Consider the following 24753-nt stretch of genomic DNA (forward strand, 5'->3'; position numbering starts at 1 on the left):
TGCATTCCGACAGTGATTCCAGTTCCAGTTCTTGTTAAAGTAAGTCAGGTTTAAAATCGAAACAAATGAATTTGTGCAAGTGAAAACAAACGCTGTTTGTTAAGTGACAGTTCTTATATAAACATCTGAATCCATAAACAAATGCATTCTCGCATCAGTAACCGTGATGTCCATGGAGCCAGATGTTTACCTAAAGCCTAATAAGTTGCACTGTGTAGAGTCACATCTCCCGACTAAATCAGGTGGATAAACCTGGGGCGGTGGGAAACACTTACTGAAACATCCACGGTTCCAATTTTTTGACCCGAGGAATTGTCTGAAAATAAAAAAGGGAAAACGAAAATTAGATTACAGTTGTCTATAAATGCAGCTGTTTCAGTGGAAAATAAAAAGAAAATATTTTTAAAGAAACGCAAACTTCTACAAATCCTCAGATATATCAGTGATTTAAAAACACACATTACATTTGAAAATCACATCCAATAAACCAAAGAACAGATTGTATGTAAAGTCATTTTTATCAGGCGCGTTATGTTAAAATGAATTCATCAGTTGTGTTTAACATATTCGTTTGTGCTGCATATAAAACTTATGTGAAAAAGTCCCAAATAAAATAAAATATTAAATAAAATAAAAATAAAACAAACGAAAACATTTCTGTAGATGATCCCTCCGTTTTTACATACATATAACATGATAGGTTGCCTTTTTATTTCGTTATTCTTGGTTCTGTCCTTTTTCCTCTGATCGCCACTGTTATTTAGCATTAATAAAGGGAGGCTGCCCTAGAAAAGCTTTGACGTGTGTGGGCTCCTACAGAACTGGGACCCAGAAATCTGAAATTTAGGACGGGTCATTTTCAGACAGTAAAACTAAATTTACAAGCATTTTGGTGTTTCCTTGGGCAAATAATCTATGAATAGAAATCCCTGCACTTCAGCACGGATGAATTATGACGAACAGTCAATAAAAAATCACGACTTTGTCTTCACATTGTAAATAAATTGACTGTATTCAAAAACGATGTAATGGGACTTTATGGTTCTTATTTGGGCTCAGACAAAGGGAAGTCTTTGCTCAACCGGAAATGACCTCTGTGGATTGAATGATGACAGTGTCAGCTCCACAGGTCAAAGAAAGTAATACAAGAGCACAGAACACGGCAGTGAAAACGGTGCTTTCACTTTTACCGCATTGAATGTTTTGAGCAGAAGTGTTTTTATTAACTATTGAATTAAATAACGTGTTTGATTCCAGTTTCCTTCCAAGATGCAACGGCTGGAGCGTTATGGCTGTCAAATCCTTTCCATTATACCAAGCATTCTGCAAACTATGTGAAGATCTCATATCACACATCCAATTTGTTTCTAATTTATTAGAAAGGAAAAAAACGTTTTCTGTCTATTTTAGGAGGAAGACGAATTTCTCCTCTGTAGATTGTTTAATATTAGTTTGTGACTTCATAAAGACAATTTTCTCCCTTTTGGTAGCAGTTAATAAGTCAGTGTAAATGCTCAAACATTATGGAAAATAAAATAAAATCTTGAGAGGAAAAGCACACTAATCTATGCCCAAGCCTGGACACATTGTCCCCACAGTGCATCACCCGCACAGGAGTGTGTTACACAGTGCCCCCTATTGGAAGTGTATAATCACCCTGTACACTTTGACAGCAAAGGTGCAGAAACAAAAACCGCCACCCTTGTAACAAACAATACAGTAAAGGACTGTGGCATCACACAATGCAGTAGAAGGTGAAGGTGCATTAACGCAGCCAAAACCTCGAGTCCTGAGTCATAATTTATATGAGAGCTGAATAAAAACGTGTCCATTTCCATGATATTCAGCTTTCACATCAACCTGTGATGGTACATATCCGTGTGTCACTGCTGCAGCTTGCTCTATCCTCCCCAAATAGGAGTTAACATCAAAATTACTCATTCACAATTCTACACATTGATTATCAAGGCTGAAGTGCTTTCTAAGACACATGGGCAATTAAATGATGTGCCCTATAGAGCAACAGAAAATTATCGAGCCTATAAGATCACCGTGTCTCATCAGTCTCCAAATTGATTAATTCAGTAATATCTGCCCCTGCAGTGTGGACAACAAGTGAAAAAGAATAAAAGGGAATCACAAAAACAAACAAAATGCACAAGAAATTGTTGTGTTTTGTGCAAGAAAGGAGCAGTATTGTAAAACAGGCACTCAATGCAACATTTTACTACTATTATCACTATATAAATGTTGTTGATTCAAATGTATATTTGAATCAAGCGCATCTCTTGGCCCAGACATGACCCTAAACAAGAGGGACTCGTGACAGTAACCTCATGTCAAGGTCAAACGATCTGATGAAGCAATTCAACATGAAGACTTTTTTTGGATGCTTACGATCTTTTAGTGGAGCCATAATAACCACAGTACGAGTCACATTTTACATTTAAGACATTATTAAAATTACACATTCTGTTGAAGCTAAGATACTGCACAAAACTACAAGATTTTACTATCAATTAAACCAATTTAAAATTATTGAACAATACAGGTGGGTGTGTCAGAGAGAGAGTGAGTCTGTGGTAGACAGGCAGACAGGGAGAAAGAGATAGAGAGAGAGGGTGGAGTGGATGCTGAAGCTGGACGCCAGATGATTTTCAATAGTTCTGGCCGACTTTTCACTTTCATCACAGTAGCCTTCCCTTCACCTATTTTTTATTCTCTATTAGTGGCAGAACTAACATGCAAAGCAAACTAACAAACTGTTGAATTAAACGGAGTGTTACTCTGTTCAAAATATGCTGCGAGGCATTTACAACATTCAGATTGTGTACGTTTTAAAAAAAAAAACAATTTGGAGATGGCGCTGCTTAAAAATTAGCTACATGTCAACAAAATGACTGAGTTCGACATTTATGTATTATTCGCTTTCTGTAGGGTTAAATCTGCGACAGCTAACATATTCTAGAATATCTCACAATGAGCAGTTATTTTCATCGTTGTTCTACAATTATAACACGTAATGACTGTCAATAAATCCGTTTAGATTTAAAGTTAATCGTCAAAACAACCATGCACTAAAAATTAAACTAATGTAAAACACAAACCGTATTTTTTTCACAATGAAATAACAGCACAGTCGCAGGCCTGTATTCAAAGTTATAAGCAACTTACTGCATCAGCTCTCTGTCCTCCGCACCACCCGACCACACAGTCCGGAGAAAGGTACTGCATCCTCACTGCCACAAAGCCCTTTCTTCCTCAGATAAGGGGAAGCCAGCAGCTGCGATTCCGGACAGTTAAGATTATATATGATGTGTATATATCGAAGGTTTGTCAGCTCTTCCAGGCCATAAAACCCACTTAAATGACACCACGTGCTTCCTATGCACCATTCACAGACCCTGCTTGGGGCAATTGGCATATGTAACCTTGTAAACTTTAAAATACCCTAAAAGAAAGACATACAAAAAGGGATTCAATACATTGTCCACGTATAGGTTAGGCCTAACAGAGCGCAGAGAAAGTGGACGCTGCGCTGACCACTTCTCATAACCGTCAAGGAAGGTGAAGCTTAGGAAGCTTAGTTTGGGAGGTGAGTTGATTTTTATTTCCTTTAAGCAGTGTTAGACAGATATTACTCATAATATTGGGCTGTACTGCGTCACATTGCTGCGTGTACTAAAGCTGCTGCTGAATCAGGTACCCGGCAACTGGCATAGTTTTATGTCCTCTACAGAAGCAGATAGTGTTATTTTAACTACAGTGTAATGATGTCAGGATTAAAGAGCAGGGCGATACCATAAAGTGGCCATATGGCCACAACAACGATGGCGCGTCAGTCTGCGGCCACAGGAAACCAAAGTTTTGCATCTATGTTGTGCTGTGGGCGAATGTTATCACAGGCTAGTGTGTCCCTTCCTTTCCTGGCCAAACAGGAAACAGAGCCTGTGGTGGAGCGGTGGAAAGGGTGCAATAAAGTTTTATGGGGGCCTTAAACTTCAGAGAGCGTTTGTCAGTCAGTGAAATCCGGGTCAGACTAAAGAAACGGCGACAGTAGAATAACACATAAGAGCATGTACTCTTAAAATTATCCCATTTTAAAGAGGTTAATACAGTTAGAAGATGTAGAAGATATAAATTAATATAAATTTACATATGACAATAGCTATTTTTATGCTTTTAATGGTGAGATTTTATTGGTTACAATCAACATGAGTCATCTATTAGTTGTTCTAGGCCTTGTGTGAAACAGGCACCATAAGGTTTCATGTAGTGAAGAAGAAATTGTTCCATTGCACATCACAATATCACCACATACAGTCGCTGAATTATACATAAAGATTTATATTCACACGGATAAAACAAAAACATGGACGCCGCCTTCACAGAAATCCATTCACAAACAGACACCGCACATCCAACCACGTTCCAGCTGCTGCACGTTTAGAAGAAGAAAAAAAAAAACAGAGGTGGAAAAGACGTTTTTTTTTAACTGCTGGGAAACGATTTAACTGTTGCTTACAGACCAGTTATGTTTTCCACAGCAGTCTGAATTATTTTTGCCTTTATTTGATTCGTTGACTTTTTATCACAAGTTGATGATATAAAGTTGGAAATGATGCAGACCATAACCCAGCCTACTCTGCTCTTATCCTAATTAAACACATAGATTATTTGTAGCATTGTGCAGCTTTTCAGTGCTCTGCAGACCAAAGCTTTGCAGCGTGAAGGGCCCTGCTCCCTTCAACCTATTGTCCCCTTCCTGCAGCCAAGTAAGGTTATCATCGCATGGGCAGCAAATTAATTTAGAAATGTAAACCGATTGATCAAAGTGAGTGATACTCAATACATTAGGTCCCAAACTGCAGCAAGTGACACATAATTGGTGATGAAGCACACAGAGCGGTGTCGTGATGTCATTGCTCCTAGCAGTTCATCCGGAGGTCAGGCGGCACTCCAGCACTGTGCACTGTGGGGCTGGAAACGTGCTGCATGCACCCCGTTCACTTGATGCACTCTCATTCCTTCACTTTGATCTTTGAGTCCTTTTTCCACTTCATTCGCCTGTTCTGGAACCAGATTTTGATTTGCCTCTCGTTTAAGCACAGGGTGTGGGCGATCTCTATGCGCCTGCGGCGGCTCAGGTACCGGTTGAAGTGAAACTCTTTCTCCAGCTCCAGAGTCTGGTAGCGGGTGTAACTGGTCCTGGACCGCTTACCCTCCGATTCTGAAGTGGTATTAAAATAAGTTAACTTTCAGCAAAATTAGAGTGGAAAATAAATGCAATAATACACTAATAATATTATTACATTAAACACAGCCAGGGGGTGGATGAAAATAAGCATTAGAAGCAAGAGCCTAATAATTTATGTTCCCTAATGTCTTTATATAACCTAATTTAACCTTCTATTACTTACAGTGGATTTGTGTTATAAAAATTTATGTCAGGCTGATAAGAATGGTTAACTAGATGCAATAAATATACTTGGTTTAAAGGAGGACCCTCTACCTACGTTTTTATTAAAACATAAAAAACACAGCACTATTAAGAAACATCATCGTATTGTAATATGTGAAATGAGACAACTAATAAGCTGGCGGCTTCCCTAGAAACACTGGCTTCGGCCTAGCACCGCTCCTCATCAGTATGATATTGCATGAGAATAAACACATGTGTAAAATGTAAAGAATTGGAAGCTGATGTTTTCCAGGTACATATTCCCATTTATAGACTTGCTCGTGCACAGACATGCTAGTAAAAGGGCCTTTGCTATTTACTGGACTTAAATATTTTAACAACCTTGCTGTGTCCTCCTGCATGTTTGCATGTGAAGAACCCAGAAGTTGTTGTTGTTGTTTTTGTTTGTTTGTTTGTTTGTTTGTTTGTTTGTTTTTAGCAGCTAATATGATGACTGTCCATCTGCAGTCTGAATAGTCAGCCAGTGGTTCCAAGGCATGGAGAAGGAGCACGCCTATTCAAATCTTTTAGAGGTGAAAAGTTCACGATTGGGTCAGGGCATTGGTGTTCCCCAGAGTTCAATTTAAGGCTAAAGCTTCTCTCGAACACACAAATTCCGATGTTAAACAAGACTAATACAATAAACAAAACAAATTCAAAAAAAGACAAATCCTTAGAGCTGAATTAGTAATATTATTTCATAGTTTTAGCACAGATTTGTTCTCTTATGCAATTATACAACCATAAATCAACCCCGGAGATCACCTCTCCACCGTAACAGAGCAGGTTTACGAGCAATGGATGCCTTTGTCATAAAATTTATGACCGCGAGTTTTTATTATTTCCTGCGTTTGGCCTATAAAACTCAAGAGGAAAACTGGAACGGCCGAAAAGAAGTGTTGCATCGTTAAGAGTGAATAAGGGGAAGCATCTTAGTCGCACTTTAGAAAATAGGCAAACTTTACCGTGGCTCACGTGCAGTTTTGTCATCCATGGATAAATCTGTGGCTGCTGCTCACTGTCCTGACGCTGGTTCACGTTTGTGTTCCGTTTCCCCGATTGCGTCTTCTCAGCTTTTCTTTCGCTTTCTTGGCTCTTGTTGCCGCCGGATTTTGCGCCCCTCTCCGGGTCTCTGTCTCCCACTCGTCCCAGCAGTGTGCCGCTGCCGTAGTTTAGCCCGCTCGCGTCCACGGACGAGCTACTGGAGACCATGGTTATCTGTGGTCCTGACGGGAGACGAGTATCCGTATTGCCACGCAGGCTAGTTTTCATCTCCTCCCGTTCAACAGAGGTCGTGGGGACGGGACAAGTGAATATCCCGTTCACATTAACACCCTCATAACGGCTGGACCTGCGCCCAGAGAGATCGAAACTAAACATAGTGTTAGGAGAAGTTGTCTCGCTTGTTTGCATGAGGTTGGAGCTGTCAACATAAGAGCTCATTTTTAACTATCACGATACTTTCTTTTTAAACTACAGTGGGCTGCGGGATGTATGTTGCGGTTATTTCCTTGTTTTTGTTGATCATTGCTTTTCTTTGTAGCCGCTTTTGGAGAATTCAGAGCTGTCTGCTCAAAAAAAATAATCCAGGATTTATAGGTGGAGTAGGCTTTGGTATCTTTTTTTTAATTCTTGATCCGACGGGCGCTGCCCAAATATGGGGTATTTGTATGGGATCACGTGCACATGTTGGCCAGTCATAAATTGGCTTTGATACTCAATGGGGGTATTGATGAATAGGGGAAACGTGTCCGGTAAACTTTGAGCTGTTGGTTGTTGAGGACCAGACGAGGATCTTTAGCGGAATAAGGGCAGGACAGTAAGACAAGAGCGTCATCTGGTGTCTGGTATGGGGCAGGACGGTCAGGACCGCCCGACCTCTCTGCCCCTGACACACTGAAAGTCCACCATCAGAGACATAACAATAATAACAACAATAACCATCATAATAATAATAACAATAATGATAATAATTATGATGATGATGATAACAATTATTTAAAGTGCCCACTTGGTCAAAATATTTTACGCACATGGAAACTTCACTGTCGCTCGATGTTTGTCACAGTAATTCAGTTACACGGGAACGTTATAATGGTTAACTGCATATTGGAAAATGCATCATTCCCATGCTGCTATAATGCCAATACGAAAGTTCATAATTAATATGTAAGAGACCAAAACTAGGCTAATGAAAAATCACTTCATTTGCCAATTTGTGTCCCATTTGCCCTTACAGTCTTCCCTGACCCAAAAGGTCCTAATACAATTAAAGCATTAATGCTTAGTTATAGTTAGTCAAACCTCCACAATCACGCCCTTTGGTTGGATGCGTATTTTAAGCAGTGTTTTGTGCAGTCATGTGATTCACCTTAGAATGTTTAATACTCCCCCAAAAAATCAAAACAAAGATTAAAGTTTTACAAATATTTTATTCAATGATACACAATTATGACAAAACATGAATTCCCAAACAAAAGTGAAGAATTACTAGTGTACAAATCGACCTCACAAGGAAAGCCTGTTCTGTCAAATGATCCAACAAAGGGGGCTACGCGCAATTTTATTGTTATGCAGCGTCTATCAAAGCGGCTAAATGCACATTATGTCTTCACCGGATTCACATAACAAAGGCTAATGTTACTTTGATTATATACAGGCATTTTTCATTTGTGTGTGTGTGTGTGGACTGGTGACTATGCAGGACACTTTTCTGCGGAGGATTCAAGTAATAGATTATACTGTGAGAAAATTAAGTGTCCGTCTGGTGCTTTCCTTCCGTGGAATGTGCATATACTGAGTTAAGTCTGACAAACATTGCGTTTTGTGAGGTGATCAAAGAGTTCACAGTGATAGATGAAGTGTGGGGGACAAATACACAGAATTTACTGGCAGGGGAATAACGCAGAAATTAATACTTTGTAGTTTCACAATACAAATGTGACATTGCAATTAAAAAAAAACTCCAAATGTCACAGGGGCCATACCGTGGCTGAAATTATTTGGATTGCTAAGGCTCAAAACTCCTGTGGTGAACATTAGATATAAGTGGGAGAAGTGCAGGGTAGCCATCATGCAATGAAGTCGCTCTCAAGTCCATATAGATATTTTAGGTAGTTATGTTGGGTTTTAATGGTCATCAGGTGTTTTTTTTCCACTTCTTTTTTAAACTATTCTTTCTTCTTGTCCTCGTCCTTCCCTTCTTCTATTGCGCCATTGCGTTCCTCCTCTTGAGACGCTCCTGTCTGTTCACTTCCAGTCACCGTGGAGGTCAGGTTGCTCTCTTTCTTCCATTTCATGCGTCGGTTCTGAAACCAGATTTTTATCTGCCGCTCTGTTAAACAAAGCGCATTTGCGATTTCGATGCGTCTGCGCCTGGTCAGGTAGCGGTTGAAATGAAACTCCTTCTCCAGCTCAAGGGTTTGGTAGCGAGAGTATATTTGACGTCCCCTGCGTCTGTCTGTCCCGTAGCCAACTCCTGCTGGAATAAAGAGTAAAAGTTAGTAGTTTAAACGTTTTTATTAAACGCATGCTTCTGTCTGTGATCTGACAACACTTTGAGACAGCTGGACATAGGTTTTGTCCCACTGTTGGAAGAAAGCTGTGACCTAAACCCACAGTAGAAAAATTAATACTTGTTCACTAGAAGACATATCCTATCTCAAAGAGTATCTTTGCGTATTATGTAAAATTATAAACGAATAATAATGTTTTCTCTTTGCCTCACGCTACTGATTATGGCTATTATATCATTCTTAAAATGAAAGCTGTTTGTTTACACATGTAAAGGCCCATCTACAAGTGGAGGGGATACAGTAATGTTTTATGGGGCCATAAAAAGTATCTTACTCTCTTGGTAAGACATATCGTAAAACTGGCCCATTTCCTTAATTTATTTGTCGTAGTAAAACTCACCGCTGTGTGAGTTCATTCGCTGCATCCACGGGTAGATCGGGATGTTGCTTTTCTGCTCCTGTGCTCCCGCTCTTCCTTGATCCAAACTGTACTCTTGAGCAATGTGGCTTTGTGTATTGAGTCCCATGTTTGTTTGTCTGCAGCTGGGCAGCACGTCCTTGTCTTGAAGAAACACGTTTGAGCCATATTCATACTGTGCCCTGCCAGACCCAAAAACGACATTATCTTGAGGAGAGTAGAAAGGTGCATATATCCGATTCTGGGTCACAGCAGCACCATACGACGAAAAATGTCTGACTGTGTCATAGGTGGTGGAGTTTAGGGGTACATTAGGCAAAACATCTTGACCACCCGATAAATGGCAGGAGAGCGACGGGTTTGCGAAATAAGAATTCATACCTTGCTGGTAACCCTCTCTCCAACTCTCCCCACTTCTTTATCGGTCTCTTTTCAATCTCCTTCTCAGTAAATCTCCTTCTCCTCTGTGTCCACCAACTACACCTTTCCTCAAGGTCTTTTAATTTTCCTCGACCTTCTGCTTCTCTAACTAGACGTGGGCTACTTTGAGGATTCAATATTATTAATTTCCAATCTCCGGTTAAGACGCACAAACCCGAGTGTTATAGCCGAGGCTTGGCTCGGTGAGAGACAATATGACAACGTCAGCTGACCGTTCTCCACCAATTGAGAGGCAGGAGTTGAGGAGAAACTGTAGCTTTTAGCTCAGAGCTTGAACATTAGTGCTAAATGCCGATAAACACAACGTAGAGTTGGAGTGGCACACTATACAGCTTGTCTGGATGAGAAATGTTGAGCTTCAAGTTTAAGAGATGTGGTGTTAAAGCAGGAAACGCGATGTAAGGGGTGGCCAGTGTCATTCAGTACAGTGATCATATTGAAATGAAAGCTGAAAATTTGCATAAAATACATATGAATCCACGTTTAAAGGTGTCTTTGGGGGTATAATTTAAATAAAGTTGCCACTAAATAGATTTAATGAGATGTAATGGAAAACCCAATGATACTGTGTGTGTGTATGTGTGTGTGTGTGTGTGTGTGTGTGTGTGTGTGTGTGTGTGTGAGAGAGAGAGTGTGTGTCCAAAGTCACTCACTTTTAATTTCACAACCCCACTGCAGAGATAGCTACAGTATCCACATGCTCTCATCCCGCAGGACGCGCAGTCTTTGTGTGAAAACTATAAGGGATATTGGCATGTATTGTTTTATCTCAGCCATATCGACGGGTTTCCAACGTACAGTTAATGTTTCCTTTGTGTATGAATTATCTGGCTTGTGAGCAATTTCCATGCTTTTGCAGGGAACTGGGGGAGGGTGTAGGTACTAAGAATGCGTTTATGGTCTCTTCTGTGAGGGCAATAAAACAAGTGACGTTCCCCAGCTCACCAACAACTATCTCTGCAGCAAAGCCCTGCAACACGAGCAGCAATCTTCCAGGCTCAGAAATGAAAGCACTGCACAGCATGTGGAGACATAAAGCAAAGGGGAAAGCGTGCACGGGTCCTTTTGGCTAACAAACAACTGCGCCTGAGATAATTTCAGTCACTGTATTCGAAAAATCGAATCAGTTATGCGACTGTCCAGATAACGTCACACAGGTCAACTGTGATTACTGTTTACTCTGCATTCATAGTGTTTAGGTACAGTCTCTGTAACTGGTAATAGTAAAAGGAATAATTTTGTTTTTACGCACAGAAGTTAAGATTGATTGAGGATTGCTTGCTGAAAAAAATGTGTCTCGTTAAAATGCTTATACAGATGTTCCTCTATTTTTTTTCTTGTTCTGGCACACACGTATGAAAGTGGAGCCGGCAATTATCTAAGCTGCAAATTATGGGTTTGGAAATTACTTAGAGGTGTTTTGCATGAAATACAGCAAAACATAAGCACCAGTTTGACGGAAATGTACTTTCTTCTAAATGCGCTCAAGTCCTAATAAATGATGTTATAGAAGGCAGACAGACTAAAGTTTGAAGTCTAACGAGTTTAAAGTGAATGAAATGTAAAACTTCGCACATTCGTTGAAACTGTATGCTTAATGTCATCATGGCTTTTTGCAACATGCCGTAATAGGAACCATTAAAATAATCAATACAGTTATTGAAAATGTCTGTGCAAACGCAGTCGCTGTGGCTACAACAGCCTATTGGCTTATCTCATTGATTTTTTTTTGAACAGGGTGAATACTTGCAGTCTAAACGTCGAACGCTGTTTGGTCTGTTGTTTGGGATCCTGAATAGCCCATAAAAGAGACAAGAACAAAGGGAAGGAAGTAGCTGGTGCAATAAAAGTTTCCCTTCACCTTTTTCGTGGCCATATGTGACATCCTCGTCGCACAGATTTCAGGCAAATACAGCGCAGAACTTGGAGGCTGTAATGCCCGCCAATGCTGCCCCGGTATTTATTTTTTTCTTTTCACTTTCATATTAAGTAACGAGTATGAAGATGAGGGGAAAAAATAAGCACCGCTCGCATTTTGTAGAAATTATTTTTCAACTTAAAGAGGAGAGAAGTATACTGAGGGAAAATTCACAATAAATCCACTTTAAAAGCAAATATGCCATTTGAATTTAAATTAAAATAAGAAAAAGTGTAATACATTTGGTAATCACTGTAAACTAATTTTAATAATTCTATTAAATCTAAGAAATCCATTATTTGTTATCCCCACAGTGCCAGAAACAGAATGTATAACGGCCTTTGTTTCATTATAACAATTTCTGTTGTTGTCATCAGATAGTTAGTTAGCAATTAGTACAGGCGTTTTAAAATTATAAACGGGTAAATTATATTTAAATAATTAGATTTTCAATCCAAATATTGCATTTAACCGGTATTCACAGCCCCCGCCCCGAACACAAGGGTTTAAAAAGTTTAGGCTGTAAATAAAGGCTGAACAGTAAAGCCAATGTGTGGACTGGGTTGGAATGCAGCAGAGGTTGTGCCAGTGTGCAGATTTAGAAAGGTCATTCTTTCCCTTGTGTTTTAGTGTTTTATTGTGGCCCGTGAGGCAAATCACAGGCGAGGTTGTAGATGGAGGAAGCAAAGAAGCCGTTTGGTCTCCACGATCTTTAAGAAAAGGCAATGAACAGCGATGAACGAAAGAATAAAAGGTCTAAGGTCTAATAATAGATGGTTAGAGATAGCTTAGTACTAACTTTTAAACATTCAAATAATAAGGTTTAACAATTCATTAAATAATATTGCATGCCCTTAATTTGTAGTTAATTCAATTATTAGCAATGATAGACAAAGAAACCGATAAACCGATCATGTTTAACGTGATTATAATCATATTATTATTATTATTATTATTATTATTATTATTATTATTATTATTATTATTATTATTATTATTATTATTATTATGTGCTGGTGTTACAGTGTGAGTTATAAACATGCAGGATCGACATTAAATTTACGCTTTATTAGTTCATGCTGCTGGCCTAACTTTAACCATGTCCTCCCCTGCAGCACAGCAGGGCCTATCCACTTCCATCAACTTATATCTCTTCTCTGTTGCACGATCTCAGGGATCCGCATCCATATCCAGGCTCACAACATCAGTCAGTATTAGTAATATGGGACCTGTAAAATTTCTAGATTATCAGCCATGATTAAAAACGCGAGTCGGAGAAAGTCTGGTCAGCCCTTGATGCTTTTTCCTCTCCCCCGCTTCTTACCTTACTAATAAAGAGTAATTCACATACTAACAATGTAAAACCCTCTATAAGCACTTTACCATCGCTGGCTAGCCCAATTAATGTCCGGAAGTGTTCGACTTTATGCTCGTTAAGCTCTCAGGAAGCTGTTGCCCAATGAGCGCATGTTGATCCACACATCATAAATTATGACCATTAGTAGGCAAAATTTTTTGCCCTGTCGGGATTTGTAAGTGAGGTTCTAAATGTGGTGATGTGGACGGATTCATGACTTCATGGAGTTTTATGCGAATCTATATCGGGTTTAAAAACGCTGCAGGGCAAAACAATAGACTGTGGTTTCCCCCTCTTATTTTAAACCAAGATTTACCTAACAGCTCAAATGGAATGTTTTAAATGGACTCTCTCTCTTCCCCTCTCTCTGCAGGCACAGTATTGGGCAGCAGCAGACACGACCCATTGCAACAGCAATGTTTCATATAAGAAAAAAGCAAACAACGTGCGTAACAGTAGGTTATAAGACTTTAAAGGCTTCGAGAACGAGGCTTTGCCAATAATTGTATTTTAAAAGATTGAAACGCAGGACTGCTGAGCTTCAGCAAGGGAGAAAAACACACAATCTCCAACCAGCACAAACAATATTTTTCTCTGCACAGACAATAACAAAACACAGAGGGAAGGTTTCCATCAAGCTGAGCTTTGATAAAGCAACCACTTTCAACTTCAAACAAACACAAACACACACATACGGTGGCACAGGCACACTATCATTTTGGGAAGCACAGTACATCCTTTTACTAAAAATCTCTCTCTCTCTCTCTCTCTCTCTCTCTCTCTCTCTTTCTCTCTCTCTCTCAGACACACACACACACACACACACACACACAGTTATGCCTTATGTGTGCTGTTTCACTTAAGGATATTTTGAAATTTATGTGCAGATTCTATTCTATATTACTCATGTAATATTCCCAGTGCTTCCTCAGTCATGACGACCTGTTCACTAATGCCAAAATGTTGTTATGTTGTTATTGCTGATGGTTTTTGATGTTGATTGGGATACATGTGATGGTATTTGCTCATGGTGCAAATAAAATGACATCCTATAACACCCCATCGTGTCGTCAGTGATTATGTCACGCAGAGATATTTAATACACATCACAGCGTCTCATTAAATCAGATCAAATCAAGACAATAGACAAATCTCTTTCAATCCGAAGTAACACCAACACCAACAAATCCGACACCCAGCAAACACTCGTGTGTGTCATGTCCTGCAGTTACTCTCTGGTAGTAGTGTATCAGCTGGGTCAGCTGACATCTGCAGTGAACCGCCGCCAAAAACCAGCAGCCATAAACAACAAGCCTCAACACCCACCCACTCCTACATGAGACACTTCTGATCGCTAGGGGGCACTGCCGGGAGCCACAATGGGTGTCACTGTGTACATATTGGAGCTTGTGTGTGTCTGTGCGCGTGTGTTGTGCGTGACAGGCGCGTACATGTAAATGCTTATAGACGTTATTCAGGTAGAGATTTTGGCACAGACTGGATTTAACAAGTGACAACAAGTATGGAGAGGAGAAATAATTAGAGCACAGCACCCAGTTCTGAATGCAATTTGTCAATGACTCGGTCAGAGGGGCCTATGAGTGATGAGAAAGTTTACTGTCTGTAGGTAGTTTATTACGCCTGATTGGCATACAGTCTCAAAAATGCTCAGTTAATGTATGCTAAACCACCCGCAGGTGCTGCTACACCAACCAGTAAGGGATCGTGTCAGTTGCCCTGGGCATCAGCAGCGTCCCAGGCTCCAGGTCAGGTCAGAACTACAGAATAGACACATCCACGTCTTCATGATCTCACACACTCACTTCGTCATTACAACCCAGGAAATATCAGCTGGTTTCCAAATACAACGCAAAAACATTGAGACAGAGTGATACACAGATGTATTATCTTACCCCAGCAGGGTCTCCGTAGTTTGTAGCTTCACTGTGATCCAACACAGCAGCTGAGGGGTCACGATGGCGAGAGGGAAATATCAACACAGCGCACATCTCCCATATTCTGCTGACCGTCTTCAGATCCCGGTGATAGAGAGCTTATGGAGGCAGTGTGTCTGTTTGCCAGGAAAGCTCTTTCCTAGCAGGCTTGCTTGCGCCTTTTTTCTTACCCAGTCGCGGCTTTATTGCCTCCGGGGGGAGGATAACGCAGGCAGCGGTTGGTAGAGGCGGCGACTGTCCTGAAGATCCCTCTGTCAGGAAGTCGGAGATCGGATGAATATCAAACGAAGCAGTGCGAAAATGACAATGTGCAATGTTGTTGTAGAAAGAAAAAAAGACGTTTGTACGCCCAAGCCTAGTCTGCTGCTGATACAAGGGAAGGACCAGAGAATAGACAACAGCATAAAGTTCATGTTCATAGAGCTTGTGCCACGTGGCTCGCTGCAGCCAATAGCAGAAAGGATTCAGTCGTAAACTTTTATTACTCAGCTGTAAATTTCTCCCTTTAACAACCAGGAATGTTTGCACCCATCTTTCCCTTTTCTTTTTTCGACTTCACAAAACTAAAAATGACCACACGATATGAAGCGCGAGGCAGAAATTTCCAGTATGCCACAAATTAGACGTGCATCAAAACGACATGACAGTTTCCCTGGTGGACCGCCAGTATGTGATGGTGTACCCAAACCAACAGGAAACGGGAAATAAAAACTGTGAGAATGAGACAGAGAGAGAGGGAGGGAGACTGGAAAAGAGACTGAAAGAAGCACAGTAAAAACACACAGAGAGAGAGAGAGAGAGAGAGAGAGAGAGAGGGAGAGAGAGAATTGTCTAATTAAACTTCAATTAGCCAAACTATACTTCCACATTAGGGCCTCTTTCTCAATCACTGATGCCCAGGACGGAAAACATGACAGTAAGCAGATGTGCGATTGTTTTGCTCCACATATTCATCATCAACTAGATGCTTCAAGTGCACGCACTATATTGACATCCATTCCTAATTACAATATTTGTTTAAACCTGAAAAGCAGGTAACGTGAGGTTTAGGCTTCCAGAGAACACACACCACATCACTCCACCCTTATGACAACATATATAAATATACATATGTGTGTGTGTGTATTGAAGTCCGTAAATGTGGTTCAAACCTTAAACACGCTGTTAAGTTTTGCACACAAAAAAGACACAAATTACGTATTTGATAAATATGAGTGTAGAGTTTCGATGTTAGCAGTAAAGACAGGGAATTCACTGGAATATAAAATGATTTTTTTCAACAAATATAAGGTATTGAAACATCAAAAAAAATTAAAGTAGTAGAATTCAATATTGAGGGAACAAAAGAAAATAATTTAATTTAATTTAAGCTCAGCACCCACGTTTTATTCCCGTAAATCACGCTAGACCAAGGCTTCTCCCTGCAAATGTCATAATCTCACTACAAAATAAGGTATTGTTCACTACACCCACATAATTAAAAAAATGTGAGTTACATACTTGGAAGAGTGGTGCATTTTCTCCTTGCAGGCCGTGATCTCCACACTGAGCCTCGGCACACAGACAAAAGATGCGGACTCATCTGAGCTTTGTCTTTACACCTCTAATAAAGTTTACAGCACGTACACTAAACTTTATTGGTAATGTCAACGCTCTGGTAAATACACACACACAAAGGGCCCATCCATGACACAGAATAGCTGAGACTTGGGGACACATCCGGAATTTTCTAAAGGCTTCACACATGCAAGAGAGATAAACTGAATACAAAAATCTGCGCTTTGAAGAATATTGTTTTCTAAAAGCAAGTTGCATATTTTGGGGGGATATACCTATATATATCTGTAAGACGTGGCCCCATTTGTTTTTGTAGTTTTCGCCTGAATCCGAATTAAAAAGACATTCTGAATTTAAAAAGGAGTTTATACACTGCTCTTCCGTTTCCATTTCATTCGTTATAGGCAACAACATAGAGCTTTGAAACAGAGCAAATAATGAACTGTGTGTTTAACGTTAGCAAAGTATTTTGCTGAGAAAAATGTTAATGACATTATTATAATTGTTTTAGTCTATAAAATGCGTGATTCCGTTTAGGGCGATTGTTGAAATTCTGCAATCTCCTTTACAAAAAAATCAAAGAGAGGCCTAATGACTAAGTATGACCCGTTTCGGGAATAACAGTCTCCTGTTCAAAGTATGCGCATCTGGAGCTCTCATATGAAATGGTTCAGATTAACCATATAGTTATATAACTGAGCGGATTATACAGCAGACAGACTAGACTCACCAGGAGCTTTGAATAATTTACAGACATTGTTGGCTGTCTGAAAAAATTATATTCTAAGAAGACATTTACATTGTCAATGTAATGGAAATGAAAACAATGGAAAAGCACCGTGTCTGGGATTTTAACAATAAAAAATACAACTTGTATTTCTTTCTAAACGAAGAGGAGATCAAATTACATGCTTTGCTAAAGTGGGACACGATTTCAATTGAAATAAACAAACGACTACTCATTGGAGCAACGTTTGAAGTGATGCAGAGTTTGAAGCGTATTGTGAATTAGATTAAATGTTGTCTGCTCATGTCCCTTTGTTCCATCACAGCAGCTGGACTGGAGAAGAAACGACACAAGGTGATACCTGCACTTGGCCTCTGATGCTTGCTGGGGGTTTGTCTGTACACCAAGTTTTTACTTAACACCTTGCACAGTATATACAGATAAAGCCTCCCTCATGCTTCGCCATTACTTAGTCTGATTATTAACATACCACGCCAGATGTTTGTTCATCTCATCTCAAACAGCTATTATTCATCCCAAGATTCATTAAGAAAAGCTTCGCATCCTCCCTGCAGAGAGGAACTTTCTTATTAAGAGGATGAATCAAACACGACCCAGGCTTTGGAGAGTTCGCCTGCTGCGAATGGGATTCGCAACATTTCCTTAAAAGGTAAAGGGATACATCTGCAAACGCAGGTCTGGCGTTTTTAATCGAATAAGTTGCAAAGTTTAAATTAGGCAAGCTTTAGTCAAGAGGAAATTCAATACGGTAGCGCCTTCTCTTTCCTCCTGCCGCCTACAGTAAAGGTTTTGGCACACAGCCTATGGCCCGAAAATTCGAGCATCATCAAAACATCAACACTGTTGCTTGTTCAGCCATTTGCTCATTGGATTGTTTTATCTGCACCACATTACGTCTGAAAGTTTCCATATATGAAATCGTTCTGAGCGATTTTACATCATTGCAGATTTTATAACGTGTTGAGGAGAAAAAACAAGGACTGGCAAAACAATAAAAATCTTTGTATACCACATATTGGCACATTTTCATCTGTGTGCGTGCGTGAGGAGGAGAAGATACTTTCAAAAGCCGAGGTCTTAAAACGAATAAGAAAATAAAACAGAAGTGATTGTGAGCCATTTTGTTTATTTGTGATTTTACGTCAACAATGGCGGGGACACATAATTCCGTCTTTCACATGAGAAACACCAGGAAACGAGCATATTGTTAACATCAATATACAACAAGACGTACATAAAGGTTATATTCAGTGCAAAACAACTACGCTATATCACCAGCACATTAAAATAAAAATTCCCTTACTTTAAAATCGTTGTAATTGTAGCAGGTATTATCATACACAGTAAATGTGCGTTATAGGCAGTTTTAGTTGTTGGGGAAATAGCCTGCAATCACATCAGAGCAATGCCACAAATGTGGAATAAAAATTCTGCAAAGGCAAAGCTCTGAGTTTAGGTAGTGCTGTGGTAGAATCTCAAAAATTGTTTGCTTGGCTTTGAGCTAACTGTCTTTCCAAGACTCACAAATTGTCTTCAACAAGTGTATACTGTATATCGGGTAAATGCTACATACATAACTTAATAATATAAGGTTGATATAGAACACTTTAAAATTAAAACCATATGAAATCTCTATATTCAGAAATCTCTATTGCAATTTCCCCAGGTTTAGGTAGCATCAAAGGATTTCAAACGATTGCATTTCCCTGGTAATCCTAAAAACATATCTGAGGAGCTAATGGCTATCTTTGTCTAGGCCATTCACATGAAGACGAGTAAAACAGTAGCAATTAGGATAATAAAACGCGTGGTTTATACATGGGCTGATAGCCAATGTCACTGCAGCGATGATGGCTCAACACTTACTACTAGGCCTACCTTTCGCTTACAATTTCGGGAAGGTTACTCTGAAATGACGTCCATGTTCTTTTTTAAATGTAGGCTATAATCTATTTACAACACAGCTCGGCGTCAGTCATGTTTTGATCGTATGTGGCTACGCTTTTCATACAATTCTCATTCAAATCAAATGTGTAAAAATAGCTAAGCCAGTTTCCATCTAACATGCGTTTTAGTTGATTCCCCCCCCCCCCCCCTTGTTTTTTTAATAACACTTCTATCAAAAGAAAAACTGCTACAAGCGTGTGTAGCTTCTACAGGAAAACAAACAAAAATAAATGGAAATGCGAATCATTTTAGGATAATGGTGACAAAGGGGAATTTTGTCTATTTATGACAGCAATATTGGTGGGATTCCTGTTCCCCCTTGACAAAATGAAAGGGAGGTCATAAAGTTGACGCTCTCTGCCTCCTTGTGACTCTTCGTCTGTTTATGGGACCTCTCTTTTTTTCTCTTTTTCAGCCATATAACCATAAAAAGGACCATAAAATCACTCCTTGGTCTCCTCTTTCTCTTCCGCTTCTTTCTCTTCAGCCTCTTCCCCTTCACCGTCCTCGTTGCCCTCTTCCTCGGCCTCGGCTTCAGCCTCACCTCTCTGACCCGGAAACTTGTCTTTGTTGTTCTCTTTTTTCCACTTCATCCTCCTGTTTTGAAACCAAATCTTCACCTGCCGCTCGGTGAGGCTCAGGGCGTGGGACACCTCGATCCTTCTCTTGCGGGTCAGGTAAGGGTTGAAAAGAAACTCCTTCTCCAGTTCAAGAGTCTGGTAGCGACTGTAGGTTTGCCTTCCGTTTCGTCTTCCTGGGGCTTGAATGAAATAAAGCCAGAGGTTAGCTGGACTGACCATGGTCTCCCATTACAAAAAAAGAAAAAAAAAAAAACATTGATATGACTCATAATTAGATCTGCATTCCCTTTTTTTCACCAAGCACCTATGAAAATTCTTTATCTTCCTAATTTTGCTTCGCTCCCACAATTCACATTTATACTCAGAGTGCGAGAGAGACTCTTCATTAAGTGTAAATTGTGTACATCTGATTTTCTATTCGTAGTAATGTTGATTAAGTTACATCTTAGTAATAAAGTTCATATTACATATGGAATTTTAAAATAGCAATCCTCTGTGTAATAATAATTTTCTGCTTGTGTCATTTGCAGTTCTGTCTGCAGGAGTGATCATCTGTCTTGTCCAGCTTTTGCACCATCATCAATAAAGAGTTACAGGGTGAGTGTGATAAGAAAGTATTTGCAAAATTTTAAAAGGAGTGTGGCTGGAATTCATATTCATATCATTATCAATTTCCATTAGTTTATTAATGCCAGACGCCCACAAACAATCCAGATTCATATTTTAGCTGTAGATATCAGTTGAAATATTCCAATAGTTTTCCTCACATGGCCTGTGAAACCCTGGTTAAGATTTTTCTCTCTCACACACACACATAGAGGAGGAAATGAAGAGAAAATGAATACTATGAAAAGCGAGAGGGGGGATAAAGCTGCACTGTAACAACAGATGAGGACGTGCTATTGATAAATATCTCTAAGCTGATAGAAATGAAGCTAACACCTGTGTGGACTTGATACACTCTGATAGCCTGAACAGAATGATCCATGGATGGGAAAGTAATGTCTACAAAGCCATTATGATTATGGCTGCATGAATCTGAGCCACATTGGCCCTTTGGGTCAAATTACCCCCCTTAAACTCCTAAAACCCGGATTCTGGATAATCGGGATGTTGTGTTTCAGCTAACTCTCCTGTCACTCTGTATGCTATTGGTGTGTGTGGTACAGCCACATTTTAAGCTATGGTTTATTCATCCTTTCCCTTGTGCGTTTACAGTTTGTGAAATATCCAATGTGAACGATAAGTGACCTCAAAGAGCTCGTGCTATGAGCCGTGATCAGCAATTCAGTGTTTAAAGGCACTTCTGAAAGCAACAGTTCAGCCCTGTATGGACATGTGCTGCAGAGTTACAGCAGCCTGCAGTACAGGTTGTGTTGCCCAATCATGTTCCCTGACTTATTTCGTTTAATAGTTTAGAGACACACTCTTATACAGTGAAGCGTATTTAGTACACTTGCACTCGAACACTTACAAGCAGACACAGACAGTGACACACACATGCGCGCACACGCACATAGTAGGAGAAAGAATAAGAAATAATTGTATGGTTCTGACCGTGGGGTCTCATCCAAGGAAACATTAGACTGTGAGAGGAGTTTTGATTTAAGTGACCTTGTCCTTCTCCGGGGTTAGAGCTGCTCGACGATTTACAGTCTGGGTATTGCGCTAGGCTTGCGTCTTGCTGGGTACCATAAAGCGTTTGCCTCGGAAGGGCTTCATATCCATAAAATTTCGCCGCGTCTCCGTGGCAAGCCAAAGCGCAGGGGTTTTGCTGGTATCCGGGATTGGAAATCCCCGTGGTCCCGTGGTGAAAAAAGTCCTGAACATGATGGGACGGGTGCTGAAAACCCGGTGCGGCTGCTCCGGGTCCGTAAACGAGCGTGTGGCTGCGGGCAACGCTTTGTGGAAACCTGCAGTCGTAGTAAGTTGGCTCCAGTGACTCGCCGCCTTTGTACTTAGAAAAAAGAGGGTTAACAAAATAGGAGCTCATGTTTGGTTAGCATCAAGCAGACGGGTTCTCTCGCCGTAGAATATCTCCTTTAGTATGATGGCAGCCTTTTGTTTAGGGTCCCAACTCGCACAGCGCACACAGGCAGACAAACCGGAACTAAGAGAAACGCTGCCCCTTTGGACAATCTACGGCAGCTCTCTCTGAGCAGTTCCTCTCATCAGATTTCTCTCGCAGTCTTGTATGTGTTTTTTTCCAGCTTTTGCAGGCTCAGACCCGGCTCATGGCATGTGCTTGGGGTGTGCGTTAGCTAAGGTTAAAGCTGGCTTGCTCGACCGGCACAGTCACAGACGCTGCTCTTTTCTGTCTTTTTCCTTTTTTCAGTTTCCCACCCAACCACCCCCACTACTAGCACCCCACCACCCCCCACCCTCCTCCCCACACCCCTCCATCTTTCTGCGACCGGTCAGACATGGGCCGTACGTATATCTACCTTGAGAGGAGCAACACTGATCATAACCAACAACTCAAGACGCTTTAATTATGATCAGACATGTTTATCACGCAAAGCAGCGGTAAAAACTGATCAAGTTGTGAAATAGTTTAAATACGCTATATAAAGACTAGGGCGTAGGATGTATTTTCACTCCAGTCTGAATGTAAAGTTTAGCTTGTTGACTTTTCATTGAGGTTGCAGGATTTATAAAGAAGTGTATTAGGAAGTGTTTGCTCCTAAACGGATGAAGTTATGAAACGGCGTTTGCCCACTTAGGCCCTTTTAAAGGTTATACACTGACTTGATGAATAAAGGTCTAAAAGTTGACCTTTTATGAGCTCCATAAGGGTTAATACAACATTTAAGAATTCAATACGATCAACATGTTATATATCTAAAAGAAAATGAGATCATTCTACAATAATGCAAAACCTGAAGCGATGACATAAAGATTGACAAGTGAAACCATCTATGAGTTTAGGGGGGAAGATCTACCTCGGTAGAGTTAAGGCCACTGTGACAAACTTGCACCATGCGCTGTAAAACACCGACACAAGCAAATACAAACACGACCTACGAATACTAGGTGCCACTTACTGACCCTATAAAACCGACGAGGATAAGCAGTAAATCTCCCACATGGAGGAGTTCATAAAATTTTACATTGGATGTTTAGCTGCAATCAACGCGCGCACAATCCCCAACTCAATACTCGAACGGTCTCTCTCTCTCTCCAAATATGCCACTGTGATTTTTTGTGGAGTTACTAACGTTTTATACACATCATCGTAAAATATGAAAGGCGCACTGGGCGAATTTATGGACTTTTCACACTCTATAAATATGCAGATTGCCAATCGTTTTTTGGAGACTTTGAACTGCTGGTACAGACGTTACACGTCTTAAAATATTAATGATGCAAATTAGGATCAAGCCCCCTTTTTAAAACAGTGTAGTAGCAATTATTATTATTACTATTATTACTGTAATTCCACATTTTTGTTGTATGATGTAAATAATATTTGGTATGTAATATGACTATAATACTGCTGTTGTTGTTGCTGCCAGTTTTGCTACTGATAACTGTTAATTGTTAATAAAGTCTGTACCTTCAAATATGGTTCGTGCTCTTCCATAATTGTGTCCCTGGTTTTTCAACGGAACTCTTTGTCTTCTGAATACACACAAATAAAATAATTATTCAAAAAAAGTACAAAGCATTCAGACACATAATGCCTATGATCCCATACATATATTGGAGTCTTTTGTTAAAAATCTGCTTAACTGGTCCTATTTTAAATAACATAAATAATAAGATATTACAATACCCCCTTTGACATATACATTTAAGGACACTTAGATTTTTATAAGCGACAATTTTACCAACACATTAATATCTGCATCATAAGAAAGAAGGGGACAGAATATAATAAGAAAATTAAAAATAAAAGTAGGAATTCTGTTTATGCGCATTCTGTGCCAACACAACAGCCAGCTTTCCGGAGTGCTGCTCTGTGGCCTATTACATTAACTGCGGAGAGAGATCATATCTGTCATTGTGTCATCGGTAGGTTACTCTTCATTCTTTGGCCAAGCCACAAAGCTGTAAAAAAAAAAACCAAAAAAAAAACCTCGAACGCACAGACTATGCTCAAAACATGGACCAACAGCGTCATCTAGTGTTGAAATGTCTCCCTACACTTGCATGAACCCACCAATCAGAAACAACTGTGATGTGGACAGAAAGGGTCTTGCTATTCGTCCAAACCCTTCGTGTATTCTGTCCTTTTGCTTAAATAAAGCTGTGTTAAAGCAAATGTTTAGCACCAAATCTGTAACCACATAACTTCAAACCCTCTGCTTTCCCATCAGATTTCCAGTGGTTGTTGCGTTGTAACCATTGCTGACATGACTGCTGCCTGGGGGATAACAGGACACTGCAGCACTCGTTTTTATGCATAATAATTATTGACTTTTCCCCGTCTAATTGTAGAGAAATAGGCCACTCACGTGATGAAGTGCATTGAGGATGTGGTTGGCCCATCAAGCAAAAGTCTCCTGAATCTGCGCATGACTCTTCTTTGAACGAGTCCAGCACCATCGTCCATTAAAACCATAAAGTAATTTAGCCCAGACGTCTAGCCAGTTAGTCGAGTTTGCTTTGTTCGTCTGCATTTGAGACAAACAGCCGAGCTGCAACAGGGGCTGTAAAACTGGCATTTTTGTCCGAGCTGAGCGGAAATGCACAGGATTGGGCTTTATAATTACTGCATCCTGCCCGTATTGTTTACCACCACAAAAAGGCAATTTAAGCCTGTCCCTGGAAACAAATGCGAGACATGGGAAACTGTCTCTCACTTAAGACTCAACTGTTTCATCTGTGGGCTTGGCAAACGCACGACCTCGCG

At 40.2% G+C, this 24753-nt stretch overlaps 3 protein-coding genes across 4 annotated transcripts; all 3 read right to left on the reverse strand.

The window, feature by feature from the left end:
- Window positions 1-4171: 4171 nt before the first annotated feature.
- On the reverse strand, window positions 4172-7387 carry hoxc5a (homeobox C5a). Its single transcript, XM_067526660.1, has 2 exons — window positions 6427-7387; window positions 4172-5230 (listed from the first exon to the last, which is right to left on the reverse strand). Exons 1-2 carry the CDS (start codon window positions 6902-6904, stop codon window positions 5022-5024), a joined length of 687 nt encoding a protein of 228 aa, XP_067382761.1. The 5' UTR covers window positions 6905-7387; the 3' UTR covers window positions 4172-5021.
- Window positions 7388-7873: 486 nt separating this feature from the next.
- Window positions 7874-12557, reverse strand: hoxc6a (homeobox C6a). 2 transcript variants are annotated; one of them, XM_067526658.1, is made up of 2 exons: window positions 9377-12557; window positions 7874-8942 (listed from the first exon to the last, which is right to left on the reverse strand). In XM_067526658.1, the coding sequence occupies exons 1-2, from the start codon at window positions 9771-9773 to the stop codon at window positions 8632-8634; spliced, it is 708 nt and encodes a 235-aa protein (XP_067382759.1). In that variant the 5' UTR covers window positions 9774-12557; the 3' UTR covers window positions 7874-8631. The 2 variants fall into 2 exon arrangements, with proteins under 2 accessions (XP_067382759.1, XP_067382760.1); XM_067526659.1 differs by having other exon boundaries at window positions 7874-8939; window positions 9377-12553.
- Window positions 12558-18476: 5919 nt separating this feature from the next.
- Window positions 18477-22216, reverse strand: hoxc8a (homeobox C8a). Its single transcript, XM_067526657.1, has 2 exons — window positions 21456-22216; window positions 18477-20077 (listed from the first exon to the last, which is right to left on the reverse strand). The coding sequence occupies exons 1-2, from the start codon at window positions 21889-21891 to the stop codon at window positions 19761-19763; spliced, it is 753 nt and encodes a 250-aa protein (XP_067382758.1). The 5' UTR covers window positions 21892-22216; the 3' UTR covers window positions 18477-19760.
- Between the last annotated feature and the right edge of the window lie 2537 nt (window positions 22217-24753).

Source organism: Channa argus, chromosome 13 (assembly GCF_033026475.1).
Source record: "Channa argus isolate prfri chromosome 13, Channa argus male v1.0, whole genome shotgun sequence".
In the NCBI taxonomy this organism is placed as follows: Eukaryota; Metazoa; Chordata; class Actinopteri; order Anabantiformes; family Channidae; genus Channa; species Channa argus.

Coding starts and splice junctions, on each gene's coding strand:
- hoxc5a (XM_067526660.1), bottom strand. CDS start 6,904: ATGAGCTCTTATGTTGACAGCTCCAACCTCATGCAAACAAGCGAGACA. Junction 5,231..6,426: donor AAAACTGCACGTGAGCCACG/GTAAAGTTTGCC, acceptor ATACCACTTCAG/AATCGGAGGGTAAGCGGTCC.
- hoxc6a (XM_067526658.1), bottom strand. CDS start 9,773: ATGAATTCTTATTTCGCAAACCCGTCGCTCTCCTGCCATTTATCGGGT. Junction 8,943..9,376: donor GCGAATGAACTCACACAGCG/GTGAGTTTTACT, acceptor TCTTTATTCCAG/CAGGAGTTGGCTACGGGACA.
- hoxc8a (XM_067526657.1), bottom strand. CDS start 21,891: ATGAGCTCCTATTTTGTTAACCCTCTTTTTTCTAAGTACAAAGGCGGC. Junction 20,078..21,455: donor TCCTTGGATGAGACCCCACG/GTCAGAACCATA, acceptor ATTTCATTCAAG/CCCCAGGAAGACGAAACGGA.